Raw genomic sequence first — 13,775 nt, 5'->3', positions numbered from 1 at the left:
TTCTCCCTCTGTAGGTCAGCGTCAACAAAATACTTTCGCATTCGGAGGAGAAAGTTGGTGATTGAAATTTCGTGAGAAGATTCCACCGCAACGAAAAACGCTTTTGCTCTAATAACGTCCACCCCAAATCCTGTATCATTTCACTGACTCTCTCTTCCCTACTCCGCGGGAATACAAAACGTGCTGCTCTTCTTTGAACTTTCTCTATGTACTCCGTGAATCCTATCTGGTATGGATCACAGTCCGCGCAGCAGTACTCCAAAAGAGGACGGACAAGCTTAGTGTAGGTACATTTTCTAAGTGTCCTGCCAATAAAACGCAGTCTTTGGTTAGCCTTCCGCACAACATTTTTCCAACTTGAGTTGTTAGTAGCTGTAATTCCTATGTATGTAGTTGAATTTGCGGCATTTAGATTTCATTGATTTATCGTGTAACCGAAGTTTAACGAGTTCCTTTTTAGCACTCAAGTGGATGGTCTCAGACTTTTCGTTATTTAGGGTCAACTGCCAATTTTCGCACCGTACAGATATCTTTTCTACATTGTTTAGCAATTTGTTTTGATCTTCTGACGATTTTACTAGACGATAAACGACAGCATCATCTGTAAACAGCCTAAGACGGCTGCTCAGATTGTCTCCTAAATCGTTTATATATATAAGGAACAGCATAGGGCCTATAACACTACCTTGGGGAACGCCAGAAATCACTTCTGTTTTGCTTGATGACTTTCCGTCAATTATTACGAACTGTGACTCTCTGACAGAAAATAACGAATCCAGTCACATAACTGAGACGATATTCCATAAGCACGCAATTTCACTACAAGCCACTTGGGTTCAAATGGTTCAAATGGCTCTGAGCACTATGGGACTTAACTGCTGTGGTCATCAGTCCCCTAGAACTTAGAACTACTTAAACCTAACTAACCTAAGGACATCACACACATCCATGCCCGAGGCAGGATTCGAACCTGCGACCGGAGCGGTCACGCGGTTCCAGACTGAAGCACCTTTAACCGCACGGCCACACTGGCCGGCCCAAGCCACTTGGGTGGTACAGTGTCAAAAGCCTTGTGGAAATCTAGAAATACGGAACGATTCCATGTAAAAGTGATCAACAGATGAATAAAACTACTGCTGCTACTAGTACTACTACAACTGCTAATTTTTATATGATATATGAGTGATACATTTTTATAACTAAGAATATTAGGGTGCAGCATTCAAAAATCTTAGACCCAACTGTTAGAATAGGAGCACAAGCTCAGGTTGAGAAGGGATAGAGAAGGAAAGTGGCCGTCTCCTTTTCGAAGGAAGCATGCGGATGGCAGGTTGGGACTTGAAATGCCGCCCCCCCCCTCCCCACCCTCACCTCCCCACCGGCACAAATAGGAGTTCAGTGTTTCACCCAATGCACAACTGCGCACGGCCTGCTTTAGAAACAGGGCAAAACTTCGGTGATGATAATGATAATGGAGTAGTGTGGGATCGACTTACTTGTAGAGCACGTCCTCGGCGTTCTTCATGTTGCGGAAGTACTCGTGCGTGTCTGAGTTCATCACGACCGTGTAGTTGATGCGGCTCTGGCGCGCCAGCTGCTCCAGGGATTGGACCGGCGACTGCGGGAGAAGAACACAACGCGTGTGCTTCGCTTGGTGTCCAGTTCACAGCAAAACGTCTGAATACTCTACTACATGTACACAGGGAGAAACCGCAGAAAATTGTAGGCATGACTGCTGGCAACAACATCGAGGTGCGTGTAATACAGTTACATAAATATCGTCCATCTTTTTCCAAAATATTTGGAAAAGCAATGTGCTCGATAGCAGTCTCATATTTAACGAAACAATTTATTTAGAATTTCACAATTTCGATTCTAGAAAGATTCCTCGACTGAGATTGCCATTTATGCATTTACTCATTAAATATCACAAGCCTTAAGTAACAAAATATCGCCCGCCTGTATTTTTTGTATGTAATACCCACAGAAAAACTCAGTTTTTATAGAACTGGTGGCTTTACACACACCTGGTTTGTCTCACACTTAAACATAATGCAAAGAATTATGCTGAATAATCTATCTACATCTACATCTACATCTACATTTATACTCCGCAAGCCACCCAACGGTGTGTGGCGGAGGGCACTTTACGTGCCACTGTCATTATCTCCCTTTCCTGTTCCAGTCGCGTATGGTTCGCGGGAAGAACGACTGTCTGAAAGCCTCCGTGCGCGCTCTAATCTCTCTAATTTTACATTCGTGATCTCCTCGGGAGGTATAAGTAGGGGGAAGCAATATATTCGATACCTCATCCAGAAACGCACCCTCTCGAAACCTGGCGAGCAAGCTACACCGCGATGCAGAGCGCCTCTCTTGCAGAGTCTGCCACTTGAGTTTATTAAACATCTCCGTAACGCTATCACGGTTACCAAATAACCCTGTGACGAAACGCGCCGCTCTTCTTTGGATCTTCTCTATCTCCTCCGTCAGACCGATCTGGTACGGATCCCACACTGATGAGCAATACTCAAGTATAGGTCGAACGAGTGTTTTGTAAGCCACCTCCTTTGTTGATGGACTACATTTTCTAAGCACTCTCCCAATGAATCTCAACCTGGTACCCGCCTTACCAACAATTAATTTTATATGATCATTCCACTTCAAATCGTTCCGCACGCATACTCCCAGATATTTTACAGAAGTAACTGCTACCAGTGTTTGTTACGCTATCATATAATCATACAATAAAGGATCCTTCTTTCTATGTATTCGCAATACATTACATTTGTCTATGTTAAGGGACAGTTGCCACTCCCTGCACCAAGTGCCTATCCGCTGCAGATCTTCCTGCATTTCGCTACAATTTTCTAATGCTGCAACTTCTCTGTATACTACAGCATCATCCGCGAAAAGCCGCATGGAACTTCCGACACTATCTACTAGGTCATTTATATATATTGTGAAAAGCAATGGTCCCATAACACTCCCCTGTGGCACGCCAGAGGTTACTTTAACGTCTGTAGACGTCTCTCCATTGATAACAACATGCTGTGTTCTGTTTGCTAAAAACTCTTCAATCCAGCCACACAGCTGGTCTGATATTCTGTAGGCTCTTACTTTGTTTATCAGGCGACAGTGCGGAACTGTATCGAACGCCTTCCGGAAGTCAAGAAAAATAGCATCTACCTGGGAGCCTGTATCTAATATTTTCTGGGTCTCATGAACAAATAAAGCGAGTTGGGTCTCACACGATCGCTGTTTCCGGAATCCATGTTGATTCCTACATAGTAGATTCTGGGTTTCCAAAAACGACATGATACTCGAGCAAAAAACATGTTCTAAAATTCTACAACAGATCGACGTCAGAGATATAGGTCTATGGTTTTGCGCATCTGCTCGACGACCCTTCTAGAAGACTGGGACTACCTGTGCTCTTTTCCAATCATTTGGAACCCTCCGTTCCTCTAGAGACTTGCGGTACACGGCTGTTAGAAGGGGGGCAAGTTCTTTCGCGTACTCTGTGTAGAATCGAATTGGTATCCCGTCAGGTCCAGTGGACTTTTCTCTATTGAGTGATACCAGTTGCTTTTCTATTCCTTGGACACTTATTTCGATGTCAGCCATTTTTTCGTTTGTGCGAGGATTTAGAGAAGGAACTGCAGTGCGGTCTTCCTCTGTGAAACAGCTTTGGAAAAAGGTGTTTAGTATTTCCGCTTTACGCGTGTCATACTCTGTTTCAATGCCATCATCATCCCGGAGTGTCTGGATATGCTGTTTCGAGCCACTTACTGATTTAACGTAAGACCAGAACTTCCTAGGATTCTCTGTCAAGTCGGTACATAGAATTTTACTTTCGAATTCACTGAACGCTTCACGCATAGCCCTCCTTACGCTAACTTTGACATCGTTTAGCTTCTGTTTGTCTGAGAGGTTTTGGCTGCGTTTAAACTTGGAGTGAAGCTCTCTTTGCTTTCGCAGTAGTTTCCTAACTTTGTTGTTGTACCACGGTGGGTTTTTCCCGTCCCTCACAGTTTTACTCGGCACGTACCTGTCTAAAACGCATTTTACGATTGCCTTGAACTTTTTCCATAAACACTCAACATTGTCAGTGTCGGAACAGAAATTTTCGTTTTGATCTGTTAGGTAGTCTGAAATCTGCCTTCTATTACTCTTGCTAAACAGATAAACCTTCCTCCCTTTTTTTATATTCCTATTAACTTCCATATTCAGGGATGCTGCAACGGCCTTATGATCACTGATTCCCTGTTCTGCACTTAAAGAGTCGAAAAGTTCGGGTCTGTTTGTTATCAGTAGGTCCAAGATGTTATCTCCACGAGTCGGTTCTCTGTTTAATTGCTCAAGGTAATTTTCGGATAGTGCACTCAGTATAATGTCACTCGATGCTCTGTCCCTACCACCCGTCCTAAACATCTGAGTGTCCCAGTCTATATCTGGTAAATTGAAATCTCCACCTAAGACTATAACATGCTGAAAAAATTTGTGTGAAATGTATTCCAAATTTTCTCTCAGTTGTTCTGCCACTAATGCTGCTGAGTCGGGAGGTCGGTAAAAGGAGCCAATTATTAACCTAGCTCGGTTGTTGAGTGTAACCTCCACCCATAATAATTCACAGGAACTATCCACTTCTACTTCACTACAGGATAAACTACTACTAACAGCGACGAACACTCCACCACCGGTTGCATGGAATCTATCCTTTCTAAACACCGTCTGTACCTTTGTAAAAATTTCGGCAGAATTTATCTCTGGCTTAAGCCAGCTTTCTGTACCTATAACGATTTCAGCTTCGGTGTTTTCTATCAGCGCTTGAAGTTCTGGTACTTTACCAACGCAGCTTCGACAGTTGACAATTACAATACCGATTGCTGCTCGGTCCCCTCATGTCCTGACTTTGCCCCGCACCCGTTGAGGCTGTTGCCCTTTCTGTACTTGCCCAAGGCCATCTAACGTAAAAAACCGCCCAGCCCACGCCACACAGCCCCTGCTACCCGTGTAGCCGCTTGTTGCGTGTAGCGGACTCCTGACCTATCCAGCGGTACCCACCCTATGGCGCATGTCTATAGGACATGCAGCTAGCTAACTAACAGAGATGTGTCATTGAATTCTTCACTGATGAACAAATTGTGTCAACCAAGATCCATTGGCTCGTCCTTGAACATACGTTCTTGGAATTTCAACAGCCGACCTCCCCGTGAAGCAAAACGCCACTCTCATAGTTTCTGCCGACTAAACAATCCCGCAACGAAACGCGGGGTGCTTCTGTTTAATCACCTTGGCAATGGTCACCAACAGATGAACAATGTCCAACAATGACAACAATGAGTCGAACAGGTGTTTCTATATAAATTCTATTGCAGATGCACTCCTAAAAAGTCAGCGGTGCTCGCGCAATACTATGAACAGCAAGCCGGCTAAAACCATAAACTGATACACACACACACACACACACACACACACACACACCCATATATATATATATATATATATATATATATATATATATATATCTATTCAAAAAGAAGTAACAAATTTAAAACATTTATTGGTTCCAAACTGCAAAAGATAGAAACACAATTTCAACGTTCCCGGAAAGAGAAAAGTTCAAATTCATTCATTCATTGCGAGCACCGTGTGTTACATGACAATTATGGAAATGGCGGCTCATTTCCTGACGCACATGAAGCAGCTGATCTCTCGTCGAATTCACAGTTTCAACAGTGCGGTGTCGCAGAATGTAAAGGGTGTCAGGCATAAGGGGGGATAAAAACGCGGACGTGCTAAGACAATTCCACTAAGCACGCCGGAAGTTACCTGAAAGACACCATTCCAGGACGTTGAAATGAAAGAGGAGGAGCTGAATATGAACTTCATCGCCGGCGGCCTCCCAGGTCTCCAGGCCTCACACCTTGTCACTTTTATTTGGTGGGTTACGTAAAATACCGCATTTTTACTCTCCCTATGCCTGGCACTTGAAATTCTGTGACATCGCTTTGTTGAAACTGTGAATTCCATAACGAGAGACCAGCTGCTTCGTGTGTGGCAGGAAATGAGCCAAAGTTTCGTAATTTGTCGTGTAACACATGGTGCTCACATTGAATGCAGAAAAATTTGAACTTTCTCTTTCCAGGAACGTTGCAATTGTGTTTCTATCTTTTGTAGTTTGGGAGCAATAAATGTTCGATGTTTGCTTCTTTTTTTTCAATAGCCCTGTATATCATTAACAAAGCTGTTAACGATGAACACTAACTTTGTTAATGAAACCAACAAAAATCGGTAAAAACACGCAATATATGCATGTGACACACCGTTATGTAGCTCTTCATATTCTGTAGGGAATCTACATCTACATCCATACTCCGCAAGCCACCAGACGGTGTGTGGCAGAGGGTACCCTGAGTACCTCTATCGGTTCTCCCTTCTATTCCAGTCTCGTATTGTTCGTGGAAAGAAGGAGTGTTAGTATGCTTCTGTGTGGGCTCTAATCTCTCTGATTTTATCCTGATGGTCTCTTCGCGAGATATACGTAGGAGGGAGCAATATACAGCTTGACTCTTCGGTGAACGTATGTTCTCGAAACTTTAACAAAAGCCCGTACCGAGCTACTGAGCGTCTCTCCTGCAGAGTCTTCCACTGGAGTTTATCTATCATCTCCGTAACGCTTTCGCGATTACTAAATGATCCCGTAACGAAGCGCGCTGCTCTCCGTTGGATCTTCTCTATCTCTTCTATCAACCCTATCTGGTACGGATCCCACACTGCTGAGCAGTATTCAAGCAGTGGGCGAACAAGCATGCTGTAACCTACTTCCTTTGTTTTCTGATTGCATTTCCTTAGGATTCTTCCAGTGAATCTCAGTCTGGCATGTGCTTTACCGACGATCAACTTTATATGATCATTCCATTTAAAATCATTCCTAATGCGTACTCCCAGATAATTTATGGAATTAACTGCTTCCAGTTGCTGACCTGTTATTTTGTAGCTAAATGATAAGGGGACTATCTTTCTATGTATTCTCAGCACATTACACTTGTCTACATTGAGATTCAATTGCCATTCCCTGCACCATGCGTCAATTCGGTGCAGATCCTCCTGCATTTCAGTACAATTTTCCATTGTTACAACCTCTCGATACACCACAGCATCATCTGCAAAAAGCCTCAGTGAACTTCCGATGTCATCCACAAGGTCATTTATGTATATTGTGAATAGCAACGGTCCTATGACACTCCCGTACGGCACACCTGAAATCACTCTTACTTCGCAAGACTTCTCTCCATTGAGAATGACATGCTGCGTTCTGTTATCTAAGAACTCTTCAATCCAATCACACAATTGGTCTGATAGTCCATATGCTCTTACTTTGTTCATTAAACGACTGTGGGGAACTGTATCGAACGCCTTGCGGAAATCAAGATGTTTCTATTATTTTTAAACAAATAGTTATAAATTATTCATTGAGCAAGTTTAAAACCGAGGCCAAAACAAATATTTCTTCAAATATACACAAACGATTATCGCCAGCATGAGAGAGCTCTTCCATTATCCCATCAATCCACATGTTTATTTAAAGGCTTTTTTGTAACTTAATATGACTTAGATTATCATTTGACTTACATAGGACTGCAGCGCCAACGTGAATAGAGTTGCTGTAGTGATTAATTTTAGTGCAATTCCATTTGTGGTGTACAAATCTGAATAGAGTCAGTTAATATTGCTATGTTTAAAATTGAATAACGGTATTGCTAATCAACTAGGAGAATTAGCTGTATATATTTAAAATGTGTAAGTATTATAATATGTCGAGTCTTACAAATAATGGTCAAACTGTAAATTGTTCTATCGAGTATCGAGTAAGGTAGTAGTCACATGGCCAAGGTTTATATAAACAAAGCAAGTGGTGCTCGTCTCGTCTTCGTCGTTTGGTCAGTGAGGCTGGTCTTGGTAAGATATTTGAAGAGACTGTGCGGCCAGAGAGCTCCTTAGGTTTAAGTGTGGTAATTCGGACTTGGAAATATTTTCGGTGTCGATCATTTCGGAACTTAGAAATATTTTGGAACTCTGAGTGTTAATGAACAGCCGGCCGGTGTGGCCGAGCGGTTCTAGGCGCTTCAGTCTGGAACCGCGCGACCGCTACGGTCGCAGGTTCGAATCCTGCCTCGGGCATGGATGTGTGTGATGTCCTTAGGTTAGTTAGGTTTAAGTAGTTGTAAGTTCTAGGGGACTGATGACCTCAGATGTTAAGTCCCATAGTGCTCAGAGCCATTTGAACCATTTTTGTTAATGAACATAGGCTCACAGTTGGGTTCTCAGTGAGTGAGTATTTCCCGACTGCGGTAAATTTATACTGTGCAATGACTTGCAAGCGGATATTGCGCATTGCGATTTTCTCTGCAGTTTTAGTTACTTTGCTCCTCGGCTCCAAGACTTCAGTTCGCATTCGTTACTGCCTGTGAACGTTCTGCTTGCACTGCAGATTAATCATTTCATGCTGTTCTGAAACTGCAGGGTGAGTCACTAACTATTGCCACGAAGAATAACTCCGAAAGTATGATAGGAGCTGGAAAGTTCGCGGGACGAATGTAGCATGGGACAACGGGGTTATAATATGGCGTTGGTTTTTTGTTGCTACGTGGGGTCGCTTCAGAGATATGAAGGTCAGCTTTGTTTTTTTAAATGGGATGCTATAGTTTAGTATTTAATTTCTGATAGCGGCTATCGAGACGAATAAAATGATGCGCAACAGCAAGGTCTTTGAAAGTCAACGAAGGTCAAAAAGGTGGCATGAACGTCCATTTACAGAAGGTGTTCGAAGTGATGACCATTAGTATCACTGCAGTGCTGCAATCTTCTTATCATGGATTGAGTGGTTTTCCTTATCACATCGGCACTTATCGAAGCACATGCTCTGACAGTTCTCTTTCGCATATCTTCAGGTGTAGTCGGAACGTCTTTATAAACAATGTCTTTTACGAATCCCCATAAGAAAAAAAATATAGAGGCGTCAAGTCTGGCGAACTAGGTGGCCACGACATATCTCCTCCGCGTCCAATCCAACGATTTAGGAATTGTCTCTGCAACTCATTTCTAGCCATCAGCGAAAAATGTGCCGGACACCCATCGTGTTGATACCACATCCTGTTCCTAAGGTATTTCTTCCAATAACAGACTTAATGTTTCTTGCAGGAATGTGGTGTATTTCCTTTCTTCGATGAAATAGCGGCCTATAATTCTGTCCTCGAGAATCCCACACCATACATCCACCGACCAAGGAGCCGATATGGATTTTCAGTTGCCCAATAATGCATGTTATGCAAATTAACATTTCCGTGGTTCGTGAATGAAGCTTCGTCAGCAAATAAAATCAAATTAATAAATGTGTCGTTCCTCTGAATCTGAAGTTGAGCCCATCGACAGAATTCAATGCGACGCATACAATCCGTACCAGTTAATTCTTGGTGGAGACTAAGATGGTTAGGATAATATCTATGGGGATGCAGAGCAACACTATTCTGGCTCATGACAGATTCCCTTGCGATTTGACGCGAACTAACACAACGACTTCGAATAACAGTGACAAGAGTACCAATGTCCGTTTCCTCGTTAGTAACTTTCCTTTGCCGGATATGTTTCCGATACGTTAAAGATCCAGCTGTTCTCAATTTATCATACACATATTTAAATGTACGACGTGTAGGGTGAGTACGTTGAGGATATCTTTCAGCGTATAAGTCTCTAGCTCTCACTGAATTTCATTGGCATTCTCCGTAAATGAAAAGTTTATCGACTTGTTCTTCGAAGGACTACATCATTCACATTCGCTTGATTCGACGATACTAGTCCTACCATTCCTATTAGTGTCGTATTGCGAAACCGCCGAATGGTGTTTACATGTCAATGGCACGTTAGATGGATAGTATTTTAGTTGACTAAGCTTCAGAGTGAAACTAGTCCTTACATCTGTAAAGGATGAGACAGACAGTAAGAGATTTTACTTTATTATATGAACTTTCAAACGGTAACTTCATTTTTCCATTGCGGTCAAGCCACGGCCGGCAGTGTTAGCTGCCTGTAAATTCTTTCGTCCCACAGTCTAATAACAGGAAGTCAGCACCAGCGAAGGGCACCTTGTTCACGCGCCTCTCTCATGTGCTTACGAGGTAACGCCGCCCCAGGCGTCGCTTAGCAGGGAATGCTCTGGAAAGTTCCATGCCGCCCGCACGGTTTGCTCGGTCCTGACCAATCAGGGCGGAGGAAGCCGCGTGGTGCGTCGAATATACCCGGCCGCCAGTCGCCGGGCCCGCTCTGTTGTATTCTTGCTCACCCGCGAGTCGGATGCGCGCCCTGTAGCATTGAACATCTCCCGCTTCTCCCGGTGCTGCGGCACTGTGGACTTAGTTTTGGCAGACAACAACTTTCGGTAGCTTCGCGAACAATGTTCGCCAAATTGTAAGCTCTGGCTCACCCTCACCTCCCTAGGCCTGTGTATCCCCTTTCAACATGCTTTAGCCAATAAATGGCCTTTCTCTAAAAATTACCCTATTATTCCACTACGCCCACCGCCTGCCTATACGCGCCATCCTGTACAATCATTTAAAATTATTTAATTTTTTCCTGTTGATTAAATTGTTCCGGATGAAATTAACACGTAACTAATTAAGCTGGTGTACCGTTGAGTGTGCAAACTTGAGGATCAAAGTTCGCTTAGTAGTATGCGAAGAAGAAAGGAACATTGCCAGTTTAAGCGAGTGATTGTATTTCGTTTTACTGAAAAGGTGTGGTGTTATACACTAATTAAAAATCACATGAATCTCACACTTAAGCACGTATTCAGCCATTTACCTGTACGGGAAATTAGTTAAGTTGTGCATAAAATTACGTTACCGACTGCACACATAGAGGCATAGCGGTATTACTCCTGGCACCATGGTACGGGATGCAACGTCAGTGATAAGTGGGCTCATAGTGCAAAGTTCTTTGTAAATTTCACTACATTTTGTAATCACTGTAATAACATATTCTCTCTCAGTCCGTGAAGTTTTATTTAGTTTCCTACAACTGTCGATGTAGTCCCATTAAGAAAGAATTGTTGAGGTCTACAGGAGTTGGACAAAAATATGGAAACACGGCGAGAGATGCATGCCTGGACGTAAATGCAAATACCAACCAAGCCTGTTGTATTTGACCACGGCCGGGCGCTGTGGCCGAGCGGTTCTAGGCGCTTCAGTCTGGAACCGCGCGACCGCTACAGTCTCAGGTTCGAATCCTGCCTCGGGCATGGATGTGTGTGATGTACATAGGTTAGTTAGAGTTAAGTAGTTCTAAGCTCTAGGGGACTGATGACCTCAGATGTTAAGTCCCATAGTGCTCAGAGCCATATTTGACCACGAACGGTACTTCTGAAATGTCCTCAATACGTTGCAACTGTGAACCGTGGTCAGAACAATGTTCCGAGTAGTTGTGAGCGCGCTACGTCGGAGGTAAGTGAATTGGAATGTGGGAAAATGGTTGGTGCTCGTATGGTGGGTTCTTCTGCAACCAAGATAGCCGAGGTGTTTGGTTTTTCCGCAGCCACATTCCGCTAAGTCACAACGCGGACCGATGTATGTGTTGAGTGGTCGTGACAGATGATAAGTGAAGAGGAATGTGATGAAAAATAAGAGAGCGACAGCTGCAAAAGTCACGCCAGAACTGAATGTCGCACTCACGAACCCAGTCGGCATCAAAACAACACGAAGGGAACTCCATAAGCAGGGCATTGCAGGGCGAAATGTAATTCCAAAACCATCAATCTGTGATACAAATGCCCATAACAGAAAACGTGGTGCCGAAGCCATAAAACCTGGACTGTGCAGCAATGGGAGAAATCATTTGGTCGGATGAGTCTTGGTTCACACTATTTTCCGCTTCTGGCCAAGTCTACATTGAAGAGTGGAACATGGCGGGGGTTCCGTGATGATCTGGGCAGCCATATCGCAGCATTCCATGGTTCCCTTGGGTATTCCGCAAGACTGCATTATAGTCAAAGTTTATGGAATATTTTGGCTGATCACGTCCAAGCCACTGTGAAATGTTTGTTCTCCAATGGTGATTCTATGTTGCAAGACGACCGGGCCCCTGTTCACACATCTCACACCGCCCAGGGCTGGTTTTGTGAGCACGAGAATGATCCGTCACATCTTCCCTGGCCACCAAAGTCAGCAGACTTCAAATTATTGAGCCTTCGTGGTCTACTTTGGAGATAGGTCTGCGTGGTCGCTACCGACGTCTATCATCGTTACTTGAAGTTTTCATTATTTTGCAGGAAGAATGGTACAAGATCCCTTGAAAACTACGAAAGACCTGTATTTCTCCAGTCCAAGAAGACCGGAAGCTCTTTTGAATGGCACCCGTTTTCCTACACAGTATTAGGCAGGGTGCTGTGTTGTGTTTTTGATGTGTCCATATTTTTGTCCACCCCCTGTACCTGTTAGAAAGCCTTGAATCCAGTCACAAATTTAGTACGATTCTAGCTACTCTCACATTCTATTCACAAAAAGACAGTGTGAAACTTATGAAATGGCTTCAGGAAGACAGGGGACGCGGTACCAACCTGATCGCCACCACGTTTCACCGTATAGTAGAGTAACACCAGTGCTAGGGTGGACGTACCTTCATCCTCTCGACGGTGAGGAAGGCCGCCAGGTTGGCGGTGAAGGTGGCCAGCATGAGCACCACGAAGAGCCAGTAGGCGGCCACCAGCGTGCGGCCGGAGAGCGCTTTGGGCGCCTCGCCGCCCCCTTGTGGAGTGAATGACGTCAGCGCGAACCAGAAGCTCTCCTTCAGCGTGAATTCTCTGCAACGGAACGTCACGTGCGGGTTACCTACAAGTAAAGTACGAACTGCGCTGGACAAAACGTTAGTCACTGCCTTAAAAAAGCACAGAGTTCACTTTGGAGCATTGTAGACGATGTTGAACTGGTATCAGTCACGTGACCATCTTCCGCTGACGGGCGCTTTGCCACTGTATTGGTACGTGCCACTTGGTTCCAAGGGATCAGGGCAGGGAGACACAGGAGGTGGATAAAAATACGGGAACACCAAACACGCGACACATTAGCTTGCCTAATACTGTGCAGGACAACCATAGGCATTCGAAACAGATCCTAGCCGTCTCGTAATGTATAAACAGAGATCCAGCATAGTTTTCAAGAGAATCTTGTAACATTCTTCCCGAAAAACAGGGCCAAGTTAGGGTAATGATAATGGAGCTGTACAGCGATCAGACACCGTTCTCTCCAAAGCAGACCACAGAGCCTCAATCTTATTGAGATCTGGTGTCTGTCGTGGCCAGGGGAGATGCGACAATTCATCCTCGAGCTCACAGAATCAGTCCTGGTCGATGCGAAACGTGTGGGCAGAGGTTCTTGGGCCAAAGCATCACGATTACAAACATTGTAGCGTGGGATGGATTTGATCAGCCAAAATAGTCGCATAATCCTCGGCAGTAATGCAGACACGTAGAGCAGTCATAGGGCTCATAGAACACCGTGATTTCGCTGCCCAAATCACCACTGAACCCCCATTGTGTGTCACTGTTGGAACGTAGAATTGGCCAGAAGTTAAAAACAGTATGGAACATGACCCATCAGGGCAAATGGCAGTCTTCCCTTGTCTGCAGTCCAGGTCTACGCCTTCGGCATCACTTTTTCCTGTTTCGGATATTTTCATTACCGATGAGTGGTTTTGGAATTCCAGCTAGTCCTTCCAAGGGGCGT

At 44.2% G+C, this 13,775-nt stretch overlaps 1 protein-coding gene across 1 annotated transcript in view; it reads right to left on the bottom strand.

Annotated features, from left to right (window-relative positions):
- The window catches only part of LOC124551788 (ionotropic receptor 25a-like), a 250,148-nt gene that overhangs the window by 40,302 nt on the left and 196,071 nt on the right, over positions 1–13,775 (bottom strand). The window contains exons 12-13 of the mRNA XM_047126467.1: positions 12,670–12,853; positions 1,497–1,618 (exon numbers count right to left, since the gene is read on the bottom strand). Of these exons, the coding sequence (XP_046982423.1) occupies positions 1,497–1,618; positions 12,670–12,853 (306 nt within the window). The remainder of the gene's footprint in view (positions 1–1,496; positions 1,619–12,669; positions 12,854–13,775) is intronic.

The sequence above is a fragment of the Schistocerca americana genome, chromosome 1 (assembly GCF_021461395.2).
Source record: "Schistocerca americana isolate TAMUIC-IGC-003095 chromosome 1, iqSchAmer2.1, whole genome shotgun sequence".
Lineage (NCBI taxonomy): Eukaryota > Metazoa > Arthropoda > Insecta > Orthoptera > Acrididae > Schistocerca > Schistocerca americana.
This window is presented reverse-complemented; position numbering and strand designations above follow the sequence as displayed.